Source organism: Agelaius phoeniceus, chromosome 5 (assembly GCF_051311805.1).
Source record: "Agelaius phoeniceus isolate bAgePho1 chromosome 5, bAgePho1.hap1, whole genome shotgun sequence".
In the NCBI taxonomy this organism is placed as follows: Eukaryota; Metazoa; Chordata; class Aves; order Passeriformes; family Icteridae; genus Agelaius; species Agelaius phoeniceus.
The window spans coordinates 13,754,835-13,776,759 of NC_135269.1; the positions used below are offsets into that span (position 1 = coordinate 13,754,835).

At 39.9% G+C, this 21,925-nt stretch overlaps 1 protein-coding gene across 2 annotated transcripts in view; it reads left to right on the forward strand.

Moving 5' to 3' along the window:
• BRAF (B-Raf proto-oncogene, serine/threonine kinase) overlaps positions 1-21,576 on the forward strand; it is an 83,972-nt gene extending 62,396 nt beyond the window's left edge. For both annotated transcript variants that reach the window (XM_054632420.2, XM_054632419.2), the window contains 7 exons: positions 438-614; positions 1,766-1,812; positions 2,376-2,494; positions 3,276-3,407; positions 6,031-6,165; positions 7,020-7,173; positions 12,805-21,576. In XM_054632420.2, the coding sequence (XP_054488395.1) occupies positions 438-614; positions 1,766-1,812; positions 2,376-2,494; positions 3,276-3,407; positions 6,031-6,165; positions 7,020-7,173; positions 12,805-12,827 (787 nt within the window). In that variant the 3' untranslated portion in view covers positions 12,828-21,576. The remainder of the gene's footprint in view (positions 1-437; positions 615-1,765; positions 1,813-2,375; positions 2,495-3,275; positions 3,408-6,030; positions 6,166-7,019; positions 7,174-12,804) is intronic.
• Positions 21,577-21,925: the final 349 nt, after the last annotated feature.

A 21,925-nucleotide genomic window follows, 5' to 3' on the forward strand; every position in this document is an offset into this window, starting at 1 on the left:
TGACTTAACTTTGTGGTAGGATTTGCAAGAAACTGCTTATTTTTTGTTTCTTCAGCAGTTACTCTCAGCATCACTTGACAAATTCTTGAACCTGAACAAGGCACAGTCTCATAGCATAGCACTGTCCTAGCCCACATTGCTGCAAGGACAAAGGCTCACATGCTGGCATCTCATGTTAATTTTTTAATAAAAGAAAACATAAGAGCTCTGACATTTTTCAGTTACCCCAAAGTAGTTATTCCATGTTAGTATGATGAGAAGGGCTAACTTCAGGAATAATTCATTAAATTAATCTAACAAGAGGTTATCATAGTAAAAGTTGAGATTGACCCAACACCTTCCATTTGGAAATATATTTGTAGACTGTGATAGATCTGCCTGGGTTTTCCTGATTTCTTGACCTGATTTCCTCCTGATTCTTATGTTTTTGTAAACAGGAAAACACGACATGTGAATATCCTGCTTTTCATGGGTTATTCAACAAAACCCCAGTTGGCTATTGTTACACAATGGTGTGAAGGATCCAGTTTGTATCACCATCTACACATCATTGAGACCAAATTTGAAATGATCAAGCTAATTGATATTGCACGACAGACTGCACAAGGCATGGAGTAAGTATTGGATTACTTGTCTGCAAATGAGCACTGTGGCAATGTTTACTTATCCCCTTCACACTCTGGCTGACACAGGCAAATAAGGCCAGCTCTCTGCTCACTTGGCTGAGCCCAGGGTCCTGTCTCAATCATCAAAGCATTTGGTGAAAGTATCAGAGCTCTCTGAATAACAGGTTTCAACATCTGAAGAGAACATCCCTATTTTGTTCTAAGGATTGTAAATAATCCTTACTCCCATAGAGGGCCATCGAGTTAGAATTTACCAAACTAGCCAAGTACTTTATGTCAAAATCAGAACATTGCTGTAAGACCAGAGAAATTGCACTTCAGCTGTAAAACCACTATGATGATTGCAGTTCATTGTGCCATTTTTCTACTCAGTATTCCATTACATTTTCAGTCAAGAGGCGTGGAGGTGTTTGCAGCAACCAGCCTTAGCCTTCTGTTAGCCTGTGCATCTCCCCAGGCTCCATCTGTAGGTAGGGGAGATGCAAAAACTGTTTTGTGAACACGATTCAAAGCACAGACACAAATTGGGGCTTTTCCAGCAGTTTTGTGCCAATCTCATTGACTAAACAAAGAGCCATGGGAGACTAATTCAGGCTGTATCTGCTGTGGGGCAAGTGCTTTCCTCTGTGTTCCCTGCCATCTGTTTATCCAGGCTGCAATCAGGGGATCTTTTTTCCACTCCTCTACTAAAAAGCAGTCAGTGTACCCGAGTACACATTGAGACTGGAAAGCACATTTAGCTCCTGCAATTTAGAAACACCTTATCTAAAGCTGTGACTAACTCACAAAGTCTTGACAGTCCCCATTAAGGCTGGGAGGCAGAAATTTCAGCACAGGATTGCATGAAAAAAATTAGTGAAGGTCTTTTTACTGTGAATATTGAGTTAGAATTGAAAAAGCAGAATTTGGAGCATAATTGTTATTCACCAGTAGCATCAGATTTGAGCTGGAAGTCTGAGCTTTATTTTATTTTTTCCTGTGAATGTTGCAGAAACTGTCATGGGTAACTGAAGTTTTACTGCCTGCATAAATGTGCAGTTTGAATGTCAACATAATTTGTTTCAATAGTACAGTGAATTTTGAGTTGTTGATTGGTGAAGTATTATCTAACCCACCTAATCTGTGATATTCCTTTTCAGTTATTTGCATGCCAAGTCAATCATCCACAGAGACCTCAAGAGTAATAGTATCCTTTCCCAGAGATGTAATTTTGGAAGGTGAAAGCATTCCTGGTTTTTGGTTTTTTTGTATTTTTTCTGACAGAAATTAACTTACTGATACGAAAAGCTGTTCATGTGTGAATATTTGCCAAATAGAATTTTCACTGAGAAGGGGTAATATCACTAATAACAAAATAGGAGATGCTTACTGTGTCTTTTGATTCAATTGCAATAACATAGGGAGTTTTAGTTGGTATCACAAAGATTTTTTTGCATCCTTTGGTTTCTTCATGTAACAAAAGATTATGTGAGTTGGCTCATGGAACATTTTCAGCTTTTCTCATACTTGGCACTTGATGAAAGCCACCTGGCCATGGTCTGCTCAGCAGTGACCCAGTCATTACTTACATAACCCTTACCTACCGTAATTCACCATGCTGGCTGCTTAAAACCTGTGTGATGTGAATTCTTCAGTGATGCAGAATGGTTAAAACTGTCATGTTCATGTTGCAAATTTGTAGCTGTTAATTGTTCTTTTAAGACAGGACCAGCACTGCTTGTCTGTTTTCCCTTAACATTCCCCCCTTAGATATTTTTCTTCATGAAGACCTCACAGTAAAAATAGGTGATTTTGGTCTAGCTACAGTGAAATCACGATGGAGTGGATCCCAACAGTTTGAACAGTTGTCTGGTTCCATTCTGTGGATGGTAAGCAAGGGGGAAGTAGTGAGCTTGTTCAACAAATTTATTTACCTTTGGCCAAACTTCCTGCTCCTATCCCTCTGGAACATTGACATATAAAAGTTGGCTTAAGCTGGAAAAGACAAGCAGTAATATGAAGTAGTAAATGAATGTTTTTCAATTCTTCTTTAAGCATGTGTTTTCCAGTGGTCAGCAGAAAAACTTTAGTGTCTCCATCTTTTATTCTGGGGTTTATACTGAAATTAAAACAGTGGCTAAGGAAAATGAATCAGTAATTAATTATTATAATTAATTAATTATGTATCATTAATCTAGGGTTGAGGAGAAGGTGAGAAAAGCCTTGCAAAACATCCTGCAAAAGAGTAGAGGAGGAACTAGCTCAGGAAAAAGTAAGATGCTCTTAAGTTTTAAGGATTCAAGAGGAGTTGCTTCATATTGCAATCTCTTGTGCAGCTCCACTTCCTCTTTTTCTCCCTGGAAAAGCTTAAAGCTCTGTTAGCTGGCATTAATGTCAGTGTCATTAGAATTCTAGTTCCAAATACGTTCTCAGCTTGGCCAAGGTAATTTTGCTCTGTCACAGAAGAATAAAAGGGATCACCAAGCTGAAATGAAGCAATGAATTTTGAGATTCATGTCAGTATCCACTCTGTATTAGGACCCAGTAACACCTGAAGGCAAGAGTGGGTCTTGCACCTGTACCCTGGATAAGTCCTTGTTTTGTTCCTGGTGGGTGAGGTGCAGCACAATGGAGAGAAATAAAAACTAATTCTTGCCTTTTCTGATACAGGCACCAGAAGTTATTAGGATGCAAGATAAAAACCCATATAGTTTTCAGTCGGATGTGTATGCATTTGGGATTGTTCTCTATGAATTGATGACTGGACAGTTGCCATACTCCAACATCAACAACAGGGACCAGGTAAGGGGAGGCACTGACTTCAGTCAAGGGTGGTCTGAAGCAGTGATTGATTCAGACTTAGGTGGTCAACTTTCTGATGTTCTGTGTGTTTCATGTTCTTGATTCTCATGCTGTGAGATGACATTTCTGCATTTTCTAGATCTGCCTCAGCAACATAGCAACAATTTACTTAATTCTATTGAGGCATTTTTTGTGTTCTTTTTATTTTAAATATAGATTTTCAGTTTCCTGACTGGTTGCCAGGATACTTATTAGGGAGAGAGCAGATTACTTAATAGTAATCTAGTTTAGAATAGTTCTGCAAAGGCACAATGATCCCCCATATGTGTGTTCAGTTATTCTTCTCATTCCCCCCACCCCTCCACTGCAGTGAATAATAAATAGTGCAGCTACAGGACTGACAAAACAGTCATCTCACCGAGTGTTTTATATTCATTTCAACTTTGAGAGAGCATGCACCATCTAACTGAATTGCAAGAAATTGCATTTCTCAAATCCAGCTTGTCAGACAATATAACTTCCCACAGTCTGGAGATCCTATAAGATTACTTTAATGTGAACAAATATTCCATAAATCTCAATGATCCCACATGCTGTAATGCAACTCCACGGGACAGGCATGTTTGGGAAGGCATACCTGATTCCTTACTTCTAACCTGAAAATAGCATCTGTGCATCAAGATCTTTGATGTAAACTATTCTGTGTCTGAGCAGTGATGTATTTGTTGCTTCTGTGTCCTCATCCCTTGTTTTTTCACTGTCAGTACTTGAGAATTGAAACCATAGCAACGTTCATCTGTGAATGCCATTTTATAAGGCTGCTTCCCTATCTGCCAGAACACTTCATCCCAATTCATCAAATTTGGAGTGACTCCTTTTTAGTTTTCTTTTTCTTTTTTATCATTTTGGTTTTGCCTTTAATGTCTGGATTCCTGGCCAGATGGATCCAGCCTTCTAAAAACCATATTTGGTCTTGTTTAGCTTTTACCTTTTAAGGTCTCAAAGATGAACCCAGTGATGTGAGTGCTTACAATGAAGTGATGAAACAAATTTTAAAATGCAAGTGAAGCCAACATATGTGATCTGATGTCTTGAGTTTTGTCACTCCTTGTGTATTATATGAAAAGTTGCAAATATTCCTCACTCTCTGATGCATTTACATCAGCTACTATGACACAACCAAGATTCTTAGTGAACAAAGTGTCATTCTTGTTATACCTCAGAGCGTTTCTGTCACTTCAACAGATTTTTCTAGACTGTTCTTGTAGTGATACTCTCTTTTCTCTGGTCTAAAATAAAATATTAACCCCTAGATTATTTGTAAAGAAACTATTTGAAACATAAAGAGTAATGAGTTTTGAATAATTTCAACTTGTGCCATTATTTAGGAAATACCAACTGCTAGATAATAAGAAATCTGATTGCAGCAGAGGTAAGGGTTGCAGTACACAAGTCTCTACTACAAAATCCTGCTCAGCACATGGGGTTTTCTAAAGGAACCATATGGGAGTTTTCTGTTCTTCCGTGATGCCAACACAGATGTGACTGAAGCAGAGTTAAAAAAGGACTAGGATTGTGTTAGTGTAAATAAAATGTATAGCATGCTTGAGATGGGAGGGTTTTCTGCTGTGTTTTTTTTTTTCCCCAGTGTCAAGATATGAAATAGTTACACTTCATTAGAGAGAAGGTGTGATAAACCTGCTGGGCTGTCCGAGTTCTCAGAAAAGGCAGTGATTACTGCTGCAGCATGAATGGATCTTTGATTAGCTGGTTTGGAAGTGCTTTTTAGTGTTAGTGCTACTGCAGTACTCAAACGATGTTGCAAATGACCTTGGCTTGACATGATGATGTTTGATAGTTTTTTATATATACAAGAGATGATTAACCATATTTATGTTTTGTTTTCCTGCTTCCTAACAGTTTACTTGGTTTTATGCTGAAGTTTTTTCCTTAGGGGAAATATAAGCCTCCCATGTTGAAAGAATTACTGTAAAAATACCTAGCCTGTCTGTCTCCTCTTCTACAGAGAAGAGGGAGTTTCTCTTTTTCTTTTGAGGTGTTTTTTTCTTTTTTTTTTTTATGAGAGTGGGGGAGGTGGTCAAATGTCAAGAATAAGCTTATGTGTTGGAGAAGTATGTGATGGAATCAATTCTCAGAAAGTAAAGGGTTATAATATCCAAAGTCCATGTGTTTCTTAAAATACCTTTCAATGTGAAGTTGTTGTTGATTTGTAATATAAAACAGAATATTTCTTTTTACAGAATTTTTATTTTTAGACATTCTGTTCCTGCCAGAGTTGCTTGTTCTTGTTTTTGTCAGTTTTTGACACCGAAGAACCATTCCTTAGATGGTTATTGCTATAAATGGTAACCATTTACTAGAGTTCAAGTTCCACAGAAATCTCTCTGAGGAGGAGGAAATATCTAATTTTTTTCTCTGTACTGAATAGGTTAGCAAGCATTACTCTAAGAAATTTGTCAATTTCAATATCAGCTAATGTTTCCTGGGAGGAGAAACCTTGTTGCTGCAACCAAAATAGTCTAGCAAAATGTTCACCTTTTGTGATTGTTTATTTTATCAATTCAACTTCTTCCTCTTTCATCTTTTTTCCCCTTAAATAAAGATAATTTTCATGGTGGGACGAGGATACCTATCTCCAGACCTCAGCAAAGTACGGAGCAACTGTCCCAAAGCTATGAAGAGACTAATGGCAGAATGCTTAAAAAAGAAAAGAGATGAGAGACCCCTTTTTCCACAGGTGAGAAATGCTCCTCTTAGCTCTCAACAGACTTTACAATTTAAAGTTGTGAACTCACTGGCCAGTTCCAAATTTTTTTTATTAGTGTTATGGCAGGGTTTCATAAGAGACGTGGTTCAGTACTTAGTTCTGTTTAATTAGAAATGCTCATTTTCATTTCAAAACGCAGGTACTAAAATGACCTTTGTACTTGGAAAAGTATTTACATGTTGGAGAAAGTTTCAGCAGGGAGATAGTGAAAGTAAGAGTTACAGTTAGACACACAGATTAGTAGTTGGTAAATGTACTCAGAAATGTTTACACTGCCCTCCTTGCTCTCCCCCAAGCTTCATGAAGGTAAACAGATAGTTTTGCCACAAAGCTTGATTTTTATCGTGCCTGCTGAGGAAGGTTTGGGCTCAAAAAGCTTGAGGGGGAGGAGGGCAAAAATCTGATTTTTTTTTTTTTCCCCTGTTTTGAATGTAACCAAATCGTTTTCAAAAGATAAGGAGCTCCCCCTGCTGACTTTTTGGTGAATGTTATTAAGCAAAACGCTGGCAGAGCTGGGTTTGTTTGCAGCAATGGCAGGTACAGGTACTAGGGCATAGACAAGGAGTCCAATAAAAAGCAAGTGTTTTCACTGTGCTTAGAGGGAATCTGTGCCTTTAAAAAGGGGGAAATTCCTCAACTGTCATTTTCAGCTTCCTTAGGATATAAACATTAAGAGTGCAGTGCAGTAAGCTATAGTTTAAAAATCCTTTTTTTAAGATGTGTTTCAATGTTTTTCTGTAGTTAGTTGATATTGTGCCTTTGGTTTTCAGAGAGAGACACAGCTTTGGAACAGCAAGTTTGATCATGTATTTTCTATGTTTTAGATTCTTGCCTCCATTGAGCTTCTGGCCCGGTCATTGCCAAAAATTCACCGCAGTGCATCTGAGCCCTCGTTGAACCGGGCTGGCTTCCAGACAGAGGATTTTAGTCTATATGCTTGTGCTTCTCCAAAAACACCCATCCAGGCAGGGGGATACGGTGGGTTTCCAGTGCACTGAACCAAAATGTGAAAGCATGTGCCTGTGTGTCTGTGTGCTGGTGTGTCCTGTGAGTGCCGGGTGTTTGTTCTCAGTTCTACCAGCTCTGATTGTAAGGGTTACTGAGGGAACAAGGGCTCACTTCCTACCACTGGGCACTGAGTGTTCCCAGCACAGTCTGTGTTGGTAACTACTGCCCTGGGAACAGCTGGCACAAGAAGAGCTGTAATGTCACGTAAGAGACATGGAAAAGTCACTTCAAAACAAGCAAAAATCTTCTTAAGGTCATCAGGTGTCATTTTTGCCTAGTTTATTGATTGGAATTAGTTACTCAGGAGTGTATTTGATTTGAATCTACTCAAGCTGTGGTTGTCTGTTGTTTTGGGGGTTTTGTGGGGTTTTTTTTACTTCATTTAAGGTCATTATATTTGAGCAGAAAGCTTTAGATTCTTCATTTAGTTAGGCTATTCATGTGGGAAACACTTGGAAAGATAAACTTATCTTCAAGGCTGAACACAGTCAGAACTTTATTGTGGTCAGCAGAAGTGAGCAGATACGACAGAGAATCCAAAGAAAGCCCTGAATAACATGTGACTCCTATCTTGAAAGTGGAAGTTTAATTTAGTACTGTTTAGGGAACATTTCTCCTACAGAAGAGTGGTTAATGGGTTTTTTTATGTTACCTTTTTCTCTAAATATTCTGACCTGATATAGTTTACACCATCTCCAAATGTTCTGTTACAATGCAACACAGAAGAAATTCTGAATGTGCTTTTGCCAAGCTGCAAGGCTATTACTGGTAATGGTGCCTGTATCCTTCAATTAGTACGGATTTCAAAATTTATAAAAACATTTTAAATCTCAAGCATGACCAAGTGCTTTAAGAGGAAAAATGCTGCTAACACCCATAATAGGAAAAGAAGATTTGAAAAAGCAGTTTTGTTCATGGAAATCAGTGTTATACTACAAATTTTGTTAAGATGAAATGTGTTCATTACTTTAATATTGTTAAGAATACGCTGAACATGCTTCTCTTCAGAGGCAAATTGATTTTTTCACTTCCATGGAAAAGCTGCTCTTTGACTAGGCAGAAGGGAGTCAGTTGGAATAAATATCTAACTGAGAAAGTTAGACACCTTACCAAAATCCTCCTCACTTTGGAGACTGTATTTTTCTCTAGAGCATTGCTCTAGAACAAGTGCACCAGAGTAGTGGTTTAGGTTATATCAATCTTAAATGTCAGGTATGAAAAAAAGATGTACAGACAGTATGTTTTGAGATGAATTATGTGGTTTTACTTGGTTTAAACTGCTGAGCTGTTAATTCTAACAGATTACTTTGCATTGGAAACAAGCTGTTGCTGCTCTTATTAGGACTTCAAGGGCCAGGGGTGTTCCTAGTGGCTTCTGATTTACCTACTCACAGAGAAGTTGGCTTGTTTCTAGCCATACATTTTTGAAATAGATCAGGAATTCCAAAATGTGTTAGTTCACTGCTGTCTGGCAACTGAGCCTTTTAAAATGGGAAGCAGATTTAGAGAGCTTGAAGAGATACAGGCAATTTTTACATTTTCTGGATGGATTATAATGATCATTTTGGATTCTGCTGTTGGAATAGTTTGGGAACTAACTTTTCTCCTTTTCTTAGTCAAGAAAATTCAGCTGTTGAAATTTCTCTCTATGGAAATAGTTAACAGAGGACAGAAGTTGTTATTGTTTTAGAAAATCTGTTTCCCATCTTCCTCATAGCTTCACCTCATTTTGGCAGACTTATCTTAAAATGAAAACAGGACTGAAGTGTTGTTTTCCTCTTTCATTCTCTATTTTATGTATCTGTTCTAGCACTGATGAGGAATGTTTCCAAAGCTGTGGGGTGTGGTATTTAGGACAGAGCAAGAGGATGCTACTGGGTCTCCTGCAAAACTTAGAAATGGGGCATCCCACACAGAAAAGTCTTACCCACACAGGAAGTTACAGAGAGTGCAGAACCATCCCCATTGCCCTGTCCAGGTTTATTCTTGTTCAGGTCTGCCAGATCAGTTCAAACCAGTTATTCCTTGGAGCAGTGTTATCCTTCTTGTTGTTAGGATTGTTCATCTGTGCTGTGAGAGCTGCAATTATGGGGGGAAGTGCTGCCATCCTTGGACACATTTGGCCCCATTTTCTGCTGTATGGTCAGTGCATTCTTCCTGTGTCACCTGTTCTTACTGAGCATTTTGGGTTCCATGGCCATAATGGGATTTTAGCTTCTCACTAAACATTTTATGAAGCCTAAAAGGAGGCTGTTTTGTGGATCATTAACTTTATCTGACAGAGAGGCATTTAGAGGTCTCATTTCTGTAAGTTCTAATTGCTGCTTCAATGAGATTTGGAAGTATCTGTGGGATGAAGGTGCCTAACTACACTTGTGGATTTGGGTCAGAGTTCTCAAAGGTGGAACTCAGCCATGTTGTTTAGAAACAGACACCTGTTGGTTCAGAAAACATGCCTGTAGGATCCTAGGTTTTTCTGGAGGAGTAATTTATACTAGGTGAGATTCCTTTTGATTTTACTTCCCTACATATCAGTACAGAAACAAAATCTATCCTGGTACCTTAAACATGTTCCAAATTTTTACTTACCCAGTGGATAGTATCCATACAAAAGATCAGCACAAGATCCAACAGAAAGCTACCTCCTTTTTTTTTTTCTGTGTCTCTGAATGTAAACCAGGCATAGTGTTGGAATCTGGTGTTTCCCTATGATATATCAGTCAGTCTCTAGTTCAGTAGGTAAGGCTGGCACAGCCTGGAAGGGAACCATTCTTCTCCTTAGGATTCTTCTGAGAAACATGGCATCTACCCTAGGATAAGGAGTACAGTTAAGATGATGTGTGCATACCTTAGTAACCCCATGAATTCAGCTATCTTACAAATTTGTGAGAGTACAGAATGGTAGCTGTGTCTTAAATCCTTCCAGGAATTGGGGGTAGCCCGTTCACTCAGAACATGCTCTTGTAATGCATTGTTTGGAGGCAACATGAAAGATCTTGATCATCTTTTTACTGCAGATTTTTTGAAAGTGTGTATTTAAAATAGTTTCCACTTGCTCTGCATGAGACAAGCATGAAAAGACTGTAGTAGCTGACTTGAAAGGGGTTTGTCAGTGTATATTTTCAGATGCTATCCATCCTTTGGAAAGAAATTGCTACCAGTCAAAGCAAATATCTGCAGTTCTGCTTGATAAAAAGCACCTCAGATGTCTGGCTCACAATGAATATAAATATCTGGGGATTGTTCTTGTAGCAAGTTGCTAAGCATGTGGTTTCATAGCTTGGTGTGGATAGGTATAGCCATGTACATATCTCAACTAGGGAAAGCTGTTACTGGCAGCTTCATTTTACACATATTCAGCCAACATAATCCCCTTACTAGATGACTATGTTACCTATTTTGGTCTCCTATTGCTTTGAGATCAGATTAACACTGGAATTTTGCAAGGGGAGATTTAGCATTAGCTTTTCAAAGAAAATATGGTTGCTAAGGTTTTGTTTAAATGGCACAAAAGTCTGAAAATTACCTTTTTAAAGCTACCATTCTATTTCAAAGAAGTCTTTACTTCTGGTCCTGTTTTTCCATTGATCTTTCCTAACTAAAGGTTCTTTGTCTTTTTTTTATGAGAGTCCCTACATGACTATTAAAATCTGAATTATTACCAGAAGTAGGCAGAAGGACAAGATGAGTAATGAGGGAGCAATCTTTTTTTATACATTTATATCTTTAATCACCAGTTTAAAAAGGCAGACTGAAAAATAAATTAAATAGAGCATGTTCTGTAAGTGTAGCTAAGCATAAATGTCACTTAAAAATTGACCTCACAGGCAATATTTGGTTACTTTTTTGTCCTTCTCTTAAAATAAAACAGGTACAAAACTTGAAGTGTATCTAGAAGATACTGTGAAGAGAGTTGAGAAGTCAGTGAAATGTAGCAAAAAAAAGCAAGAAAAAATTATCCAATATTTAGAGTATTTGGAGCAAGAGTTTCATCTGGTGGTAGAACTAGTAAATTAGGCAATTAGATCTGTCATGAAGCTTTTATTCTATTGTTGTTATACCTTAAACCTGCCACCACAGTCCATAAAGACACATAGAGTTTGAGGCCTGTCACAACTCCCTGTGCCACCCTTACTTTGAGCTTCAGGTGTACTCCCTTGTCATTTCCTGTGAGGCACAGAGCCCTTTCCCTGCTTTCTTCAAGTTCCCTTAGAGCTGGGTGAGCTGTTCCTCACAGGCCTTTTAAATGCCTTTTCTTCCCCCTCCTAGTGCAGACAGCTGATTACTCTTCTTGGTTCTACTCTTTGTAGAGCAAGACATTCCACAGAATTAACACTCTAAGCCTAGAATTTTGTTTGCAGGGATGTTTCTGTTTTGTTTCCAGTATTCAGAATAGCAATCTTGAGAAAAAACAAAACCAACAATACAATCACTCTTGAAAAGATGGAAGGACAGCAGATAGGGAGCAGTTGTTTGAATGTAATGGCATTCAAAACCTTTCTGTTGAACAGAACAAAGGCTCTCTTGTGCCTGCTTATCACTCCTTCAGTAATAGGGAAGCTCTGAGGAGTGCTGTCAACAAAGTGGCATAAACTAACCCAAAATGCATATGAAATTCAACAGGGGGAAGTTATATGTATGTTTCTTTTCTCTTTCTCCTGAGTCCTTTTGATTATGCTTAGTTAGACACCCGTCACTAAAAACCCTGTACAATACAATTTCTTTGTGGGTGGCAGGGATTTTTTTTTTTTTTTACTAAAGTATAGGATTAAGAGGATTAATATCTTAGACTCAGCTTCTATTCAGTCTTCTGTCAAACTCCTGAAAGACTTCAGGCAGCAATTTTACTCTGTGCCATAGTTGCATCCCCTCAGAAGCGGGACTATGAGTGTGTCTCACGGCACGGTGACACTGAATAAATTATGTAGGATTTCAGGACATCATCACATGTGAAAGCACTGCAAATAATTATTCTTTATTCAGTAATTCTGAAAGAAGCATGGAGTTGCTTTATTTGTTATGCTCCCTGTTAGTGAGGGCTAATTTCTGGTCTGGGATTGAATAGACAAGCTCTCCATTCTTATATTCTTATATTCTTATATTTCTGTCAGTGGGTTTGCTAAACCAAATCCTAGCACTCTGTAACACTGGTTTTCTATTCAGGCACTTTACTGTATATAGTCTTTAAAGGGTAGTGGATGTCTCATAAAGTTCCTTGTTATTAAATTAGTTTTACAACAGAATAGAACTGGTTTGCAGTTGGATGCATTTATTGAAACTGGTGCTTCTTAGGAGGACATATGTGCAATAAGGAATTTAAAGTAAAATTAAGCTGATACATATAATTTTCAAATGCATGATGAATTAGACTTTGCTTGAACTTTCACCTTCTTGGGAAGAATGGGTACGGCTTGCTTTTAAGAAATCCTTTGTTGGTTAAATATGCTGGGTCTGTATTCAATGTTCTCTCACTGTGTATTCTCTCATGCTTTAATTTTAACAGTTTGCATTTTTTAACATCTTTTATATTCAGCCTGATGTTCAACTAGTCTCGTAACTGAAATCACCTTTTAAAACCAAGCTCTTGTCCTCCCTCTACAGGAGAATTTGCAGCGTTCAAGTAGCCACAGCACCATGGCAGCACCCACTCTGTTATTTAAGTCTTGTGTTCCTACAGTTTCTTAACATCAGAACTCCATTCTGCTCCGCACAACCTAAAGTAATTTAGAAAAGATATCCATAAGCTTAAAAGTGGAGCAGAATGGAACCACCAGTCCAACACAATGGGAAAAAGTACCTTTTTGGGAACCAGAGTCCTCTGCTGCCAGTGTTTCTCCTTCAACACAAACCACCACGTGCATTCGGAGACCTGCAGTGGCTGCCTGTGCCGTTGGCATCACTCCCAGGAGAGGAGAGGGCGCTCGTGGTGTGACTGTGGTGCTCGGGGCGGGGACGGAGCTGCTGCTGCTGCTGCTGAACTTAGGAGCCTTGCTTTGGAGGGTCTGCCGGCCGCCTTGCTCCCTCTAACAGCGTCACCATCACAGCCTCAAGGGCTGATGAGCGCTCATTTCAATGAATCATTTTCCATTCTGATCCTTTTTTTTTTCCTGGTGTACTTACTGATTTGTGGACAACGCAGTATCCCCTTTTCGCTGTATTACAGTGTCAAGCACCTCAATCTGTCTATATTGCTGGGGTTTATTCCTTTAAAATTTAAAGTGTGGGGCAGTGGGAGCTGGAGATGTTATTCTGAAGGCAGAGAGGTTTATCTGAAGGAAAAGGGGATGCTGCCACAGCTTTTTTTCAGATTTACTTTACCACTTCTTTAAAAGAACAAACAACAACCACCATCCTTAACCTTTTTCCTTTTCCAGTATTTTCTTGGTGTGTGCATATACAACATCTTTTTGAAGGATTAGGTCAATCCTTCTTTTGTTGGTCCAGCAACAAACTGAAGTTTAAAAAAAATGTAGCGAGATTGTCCTCTCTTTTATTTTTTTTTTTGTATCATATGATACAATGTATTTATCAAAGATGCTACTGCAGCATCTAAAGTCTGTAGAAATCCTGATACAGACTGTGAATGGTGTATGTACCTACTTTAAAAGTTTTATTTTAAACGAGGGTGCAGGTTAATGCCAGGTACCTTACCAATATGTAATGTTTTCATAAATGAGGAAAAAAGTTCTCAGGTTGAATTGAATTCAAATACAATCCCCCCTAGAATTAGACATTCCAAAAATTATGTTTTGGTACTTTCAAGAGCTTTTTTTAAAGGATTTTTATCCTGTTAACTAAACGTCCTCTGATAAGTGTGTGTAAATGTGGAGCATCTTGTCCTAATGGCAAGTTGTTAGATCAAAACAAAACGGTACTTGCTGGATCCACGCTGACTACTCCTGCTCTCATTGCTTCCTCCCTGTCATCTCTTCCCTTCTGCTTGTCTTTCCCCTCTGTACACTTTGCAAACTAGGACAAAGGTGGTGGTGTCTCCATTAGAGTGCTTTGTTTTCCTCTCCTCCAGTCCTGGTTTTCAAATGGTTAGTAGCTTTTTGAAAAGTTACCCAGTCAGGGAAAACAACAACTCATAGAGTTCTGCACATCATTTACCTCTAGTAGAATATCTTGTGATGTGATCTGCTTGCAGAGTTCTCTGGTATGTGGTATTACCTGTAAATTATTTGTACAGAGGCAAAGCAGACCACATTGGAAAGAAACTCAAGCTCAGACAGAAGTTTCCATAATTTGATTCATATCAGCCCTGTACCACTCCAGGTGAGGCAGGAGAACTGACCCTCCCTCTAGCAGAGAGGTTCTTGCTGGGAGGAGGTGGGGAGTGTTTTACAAAATCACGACAAATAAGGAGTTAAGTGTGTGTGAATGTGTCCATGCTAAACGTGGATGTACCGAGTGAGGGTGCTGTCCTTCCCTCCCTAGGGGAAGGGGACTGTTCCTGTCTGCAGAAGGTGCTCCCAGATGAAGGGAAAAAAGCACCTCAGAAGTAGAAGGTGTTTTTAATACCCTGGAATGTTGTGGTGTTGCTGGTAGTCTGTTACGTTTGTCAGTAAATATTTACTGGGGCTATAGGAACCGGACTGATCTGAAGTGGGAATTAAAACTGAAATACTGTGTATTCATATTAATTCCACAAACATTAGCAAGATAGCAATAGTGAATGACTTAATAGTCACTACAAGAATGAAGTGATTCATGTTGGTACATGAACAGAATTGATTTTGTGTACGGGACACATTTTAAAAACGAAGGAAAAAAAAAGCACAAATTTTTTTCTTGTCTGCTGTGGGTCTTCAGATGCTGTAAGGTTTTTACCTTAATGAGGTTGGCAGGAATTTAAAAAGTAGCAATAGCCACTTTCCAGTGTGGAGAAGCTGATGCAGAGCAGCGGTAGCAGATGGTGCAGTCAGAGTGCTCCCTGGTGATCGTCTGAGGCCAGTACCTGAGAGGTGGAGGGAGCCTGGGGCCACTGCTGGCAGCAGGCAGGTGAGAGCATTTACCAGATACAGGCTCCCAGGGGAAAGGAGTCCCTGCTTCTCCTTTCACCCCGTGCTTGGCTCCAGCCCCTTTATGGGCTGTGGCCCCATTTGTACGTGTCAGGGATACTGAGGTCAAAGTTCTCTCAAAAGAAGCTGTTAACAGAGCGAGTATGGACAGGTGGTTCAACACTCATTTGTTTCACAGATCATGTTAAAAGCTCTTGTTTCCTTCCACAAAGTCATGCTGGCAGAAAATTCTCTGTTAGGAACTTCATTCTATCTTTGCTTAAAATGAACTTAATTTGGTGAAGATTCATTACCCATTAGTCTACAATATGCTTCTTGAGCCCATAGGAAAAGCACAAGGAAAATTGCTATCCTTGTCCATGCAAAGCACTTTATAAGTAACACATGATCTCTGGGGTTTTTTTTATTGGGGTTTGTTTGTTTGTAGTTTTGTTTTTCTTTTTCTGTTTCTCGGGGTTTTTTTTATTTTTTTCCCTGAGGAATGTGCAAGTTGTTTGGCTGCTGTTTAGAGAAGTCCTTTCAGGATGCATTTCTACTGGTTTTCTCGTTTGTTTGTTTCCCTCCAGATAGCTGTAGTAATGTGTGTTTGTCTGTAAGAGTTCCCAGGTAATGCTCATACAAAACTTTGAAAGAAATGTAGTTTGTAAATAATTGGGATTATTTTTGGTTTTATCTTTGATCCTTCAAGAGTTTTTCTGGATGTCTTGCATGCCATCAGAATCAGTCTTAAAGATGCCCTTTAGATATTTAGTGAATGGGGAATCAAGAATAGATGAGAAACGAGTGCTCTCTGTAGCAGTGGGATGAAGGAAGTAGAGTGAAATGACCAACACGTTCATGCCTGTTGCCCTAAATTCCTTAAGCTCCTTCATGGTGTCCCAGCCACAGGCACATGCCATAGTATGGAAATGTGAGTACATCCTTCATGTGCACATGTTGGGACAAACACCTAGAGAGTCATTCTGCTTCTTTTAGCTCTGTAGTATTTTTGTATTTCATAATCATTTGCAAAAATACCAGTGTCCAGTTCCAGCTATTCATGTCTTTATCAACCAGGCACAGACCTTCCCCTCAGCCTTTCCTTTTCCATACAGGTGACAGAGGCCTGTTACCTGTTACACCTTCCTGCTCAGAATGTGATTGTTTCCCCTGCATATTTGCCAGAACTGCAACATTGTGGTGGAGCTCAAACCAAATGGCAGGGATATAGAGGCCAGGTTACTTTGAAAGTAATTGATGTGTCAGTAAGCCCTACATAGCCCCAGATACAATTAGCCCAGTCATTTCTTTTTTTTTTTTTTTCCTAAACTAATGCAGGTTATTAGATGAATCCACTTCTACTTTTTATGCTTACCCAAAATCATCTTTTCTTGTACTTGACTGCTGTAGCAGCTGATGATGATGCAGAATGTTTGAGAACAAATACTGTCATTTTACCATGGTGTCTTAGCATCACTTGGATTAGTATGTGCTCCTTAGAGGCAGAATTTGGCCTTTGTGACATAAAATGAATGAAATTCTGATTGTTGATAAATACCATGTCTTTCCATAAATGCCCAAACTGGGGGGAAAGTACCCTGACGATTACACATAAATAGTTTTTCTTCTGTGTTTGCCTGGTGGTGTAAATGCATCCAACATTTTAGAGAAGGCTGAGGGAAGCCAGATCCCCAGACACCTCACAAACAAGTATGGATTGAAGCTTTGATATCTGCAGAGACTAAGTTTAGGGAAGAAGCATGTAGACACTTAACACTTCTGCAACCTCTAGAATTCATTCCCCTCTTGACTGTGAGTGCAGCATTTGTAGCACAAACTCTTCATAGTACTGTAGACATGTCCTCTGTTGATAAAATGTATCACCAGTAGCACAGTGGGACAGGCAAAGCCTCTAGGTACAGTCAAGTTAAAAAGCAGCTGCATGAGTGGACTCTTAGGGCATCACTTTGAAGGTGGTGAGTGTTTTGGTTTCCTCTGATGCATTTTACATAGAAGCTTATGAAACAAACTTTGTTTACTGCAGTCTTGTTACTGTGCATTTGCACTTGGTGTTTGGTTTGGCATGCATTTGAAAGACCTGTCTTCACTGCTTCATTACTTCATACCAACTTCATACCCACCATATGAAGTTTAGCCAGGGCAAGTATTGCATTCTGCACCTGGGGTGGGTAACCCTGGTTGTGTGTATAGGCCAGGGGATGAGAGGCTGCAGAGCACAAAGGGACCTGGGGGTCCTGGTTGATGGCAAGCTGAACACAAGCCAGCAGTGCCCTGGCAGCCAGGAGGGCCAGCCCTGTCCTGGGGGCACAGGCACAACATGGCCAGCAGGGCAAGGGAAGGATTGTCCTGCTCTGCTCTGGGCTGTGGCAGCCTCACCTCGAGTGCTGGGGCAGTTCTGGGTGCCACAGTGTAAGAAAGACTATTACTATTAGACTATTATTAATGAACTATTAGAGAGTGTCCAGAGGAGGGTCATGAGGATGGTGGAGGGGAAGCTGTATGAGGAGCAACTGAGGTCTCTTGGTGTGCTCAGCATGGAGGAGACTGAGGGGAAACTCACTGCAGTTACAACTCCCTCGTGAGGGGAAGAGGAGGGGCAGGCACTGATCTCTTTCCTGTGGTGACCAATGACAGGACCCAAGGGAATGGCCTGAAGTTGCATCAAGGGATGTTTAGGTTGGATATCAGGAAAAGGTTCTTCATCCAGGGGCTGGCTGGGCACTGGAACAGGCTGCCCAGGGCAGTGGGCACAGCACCAAGTCTGACAGAGTTCAAGAAGCATTTGGACAATGCTCTGAGGCACATGGGGTGATTCTTGGGGTTTCCTGTGCAGGGCCAGGAGTTGGACTTTGATGGCCCTTGTGGGTCCCTTCCAACTCAGCATATTCTATGATGCTGTCATTCTTATCTAATAAATTATCAGAAGAGCAGAGCCAGATTGTTAAAATTAAAAAGTTTGCATTTAAGTTTCAAGGATGCTGACACAAAAGCTACTAAGTCAGCACCATGACAGCAGTAACTATGAACCTGTGGAAGGAGGAAGCTTTAAAAGCTGCAGAATACAGACTACACCAAGAGTGAATTCAGATGCAAACTAACTTCTCTCTTTTGTTCAGAAAAGAGAGCTACCAAGACCCTCTGTTCAATGGTTTACATAGGGATCCCCCAAAACAGTTTTTGTAGTTTGCCAAATGATCATGTGCCTTTTCAACCTTAAAAAGTACAACAGAATGTAAACCAGGTGCTTTGTAACTAGAGCAGTGTCTTTGGTTTACATCTGCTGCAGTGGTTTTGTATATAGCTATCCCTGTATGTAGGTAGTTTGGAGTTGGTCAACTCCTGTAAAGGAGCAGGGAGGGCAGAGAGCATTCCCCTAAATACCTGTTAGCATTTCAAAGCTAAGAATTGAAGGATACCAAATTTAGTTACAGTAAACCTGCTGCTTGAAATCTGCTCTATCAACAGGTAATGAACTTCATTTAACTTAAAAGCAAGTAAGCCCTCCTTCCCTTCCAAAGACACAGAGATCTTGTTAAGGAAAGCTCCAAAGAGGCCCAAAGCTACTCTCTTAAAGCATCTTGGAATGAGATGGTAGGTGGAGAATGAGGGCTAGATGAGGAGAAACTGGTGGCTAGCATTCATGTAATCAAGGTTCACATGTATCAGACCATACAATTAGTTCCTTGTCCCAGAAAATGCAGTAAGTTTTGTTTCTGGAACGTCACCAGGTTTCCTCACTGCTTCCCTGGGCCTCTTGCAGTTGCTGTTCAGTGATCACATCCCATTATTGCACATGAACTGTGGGAGATGGTAGGTGTCTTGTCAGCTGAGGGACAACCAGTAGGTGTGAATTTGATTTGTTCAAATTTCAAACTGGTTACGTAGACTTCTGGCAGTACCTACATATCAGTGTCATATTTAATCTACTTGTCCATGAAGGACAAAATAATGGGTTTGGATATTAATGCTTTTCCAGATCTTTTCCTTTTCTTCCTTGGGGCAGGACTTTTGGCATAATTGTAACTTACAAAGTTATGTGTAAATGCACAGTTCATATGAGATATCAGACCAATTTTAATTTGGGTTTGTTCCTTTTAGAAAACAAAGAGTAAAAGTGTTCTACTTATGTTCCAGGAACTATCTGGAATCCTACCTACCCCAAAATCTGCACTAAAAGTACATGTGATAGTTATTTTTCTCTCTTCTTTTTCTTTTTTTTTTCTTTTTTTTTTTTTGAGGGGGGGGTGTGGGTTTTTTTTTCTTTTTTTTTGTTTGTTTGTTTAGGAACTTCTAAACTACCTAGTATTTGCTTCATAGCATCCAGCAGCAGTGTGTTCAGCTCACCCAGCCTCCTCAAGAGCCAACAGTGGCCTGTCCAGTCATTTTGTCTAGTTTGCCATGTTTGCAGCAGCTGTACTTTAAAATAAGTCTATTGTGATATTTACTTTTGAGCAAGTAAACCACAAAAGTAACTTTGTTTTCTTTTTTTGTTGTTTATTTGGGTTTGGAAGATGGTCAGGTTTTGTTTTGATAAGTGTCATTCTGTGTTGCATTTGTGTATTCACCCTTGTTGAAGAGAAAATCCATCTGTGTGTTTGAGAGTTCAGTGGAATATTAGGAGAAGAAATGAAGCCCATCACCTGGGCATGGATGTTGGATCTAGGGGGAAAAATGGACCAAACTTGGGTGTTGGGTTATTTGGGGATGGTGGGGGGTTGTGAGGGCATAATTTAAATTAACTCTGTCTAAAATAAAGTGTAAGTGCAATAAATGTGCTTTTTTATTCAAAGCTGTGAACCTTTCGAAAAAGAAAAACCACAAAAAAAGTCAACCAAAAAAAAAGCACATCATTCTTTCATGAGCCTTGTGTCCTACCTGCCTCCCCTTCCTCCCCCTCTCCACACTTCTCAACTGACAGAAACATGACAGTGGCCAACTTGCATGTGTTGGCCACCCAAATTAACACTGCTGTTTGGGGGAAAGTCCCAAACAGGGCAAAGTCCTGCCCCCTACTTCTGTTCCACTCTTGAAATCCTCTTGGGCTCAGTGCTGCTCTAGAGCAGGGTCTGTCCCTCTCTGGGCTGCAGGAGCCAGCCCACGTGCTCTGTGCTCATCCTGACTCCAAGCGCAGAGCTCCTCCTGGCCCTCCCTTCTCCAGGTGGAACCCTCCTCTCCCCATCCCTGTGGGTGTAGTGAAGGCTCTCCTGGGCTGGGCAGTGACTTGGTTCTCCAGCAATTGCAAAAGGACTCAGCCATCAGCTGCCTGATGGGATCCCCCTTTCCCTGCCCCAACACACACATGCAGGCTGGCCACTGCTGCCTTCTGTGACTCTGCCTTGTTCAGCAGGAGCAGGTGTAGCTGTGTGTAAGCTGTTGTGCATTACTTGCACTGTCTCTCTTTCTTACTTGAGCACAGGCTGCTTTTCCTAGATTAGGAAAGGGGCACAGGTCTCCCGGGCTTCCCAGGGAGCACCATGCATTGAGCAGTGATGGAAGGGGTAGCACTCACTGGTTGGACCCTCTGGGGGGAGTAAGAGAGGACTGGCTTGTTTAAAGTTTATAGATACCCAGATCTATATCCTTTAAACTTTATTATTTTTATATATAGTCGAGACAATGGCATTACCTCATAATACAGAGGCTTGTTTATGAGAGGCAAAGTACATAGTAAGGAGAGGAAAGGGAAATTTATATACAGATTTGATTTCTTTTGTTTGTTTGTTCCTTAGTGCAATGAAATGTATGTCCCACCACTTTAAACTCTGTGCTAACACATTCCTTTCAGCTGTATTTTTTTTTTTTTTGACCACCAGAGGTTTGCAAGGGGCTTATGACTGCAAAGTAGAAGGTCCAGTCTGGTTACTTAAAAAAAAAAAACAACCCATTGTGTTAGTAGATTTCCATAGCTGCTTTTTAAAATCTACAATGGAGTAATTGTTTCAAAACTTGTATTTATTTTTTAATTCATAACAAAATGTTTATTTTTGGTTTCCTGTTAGATAGGTCATGGCAACTCCCCTTCGTTCCTTCTCAAGTTTCCCCTGTAATTGCCAATACAACTTATTTTTCTTGTTTGTTCCTTCTCCCTTTACTTTTGTTGTCCCTTCATTTGTACTTTGGAGTTTTTCTCATGTAAATTTGTACAATGGGAAATATTGTCCAGTTTGGTTAGAGAGCATGGAGACTTAAAACATATTAAAATTTGATAGCTGAATTCAGATTGAAGAAAACTATTTCAGTGTAAAGTTATTTAAAGAACTCTGTATTATATGAAAGGCAAAAAGTTCTATGTACTTGATGTGAATATGAGAATACTGCTATAATAAAGATTGACTGCATGGAAAAGTCTGAAGGAGACTGTTTATTGTGTCATGCATGACTCCTCTCCACAAAGTTAGAGGGGTGCAACTCAGGTGGTTAAGGGGAGTGAAAACGTTACTTTAGGATATAACTCTGGAAATGGAGAAAAAAAAAATCAAGGGACTCCTGCAGTGTAACCCCCCCTCTCCCTTCATCTTAAACTGGATCACTGCCTCCTTGACTGCTGTGCTGAGCCCTAAGGCATTTTTACCTTAACTATTCTGAACTTTATATACCCAAGGGGAGTTTTACTTCATCCTGGGAAAAGCCTGGCACCAACTGGTCTGGGTTCTGTTCTGGGTAAATTCTCCTGCTTCTATGGCAATTTCCCATTCACCTCT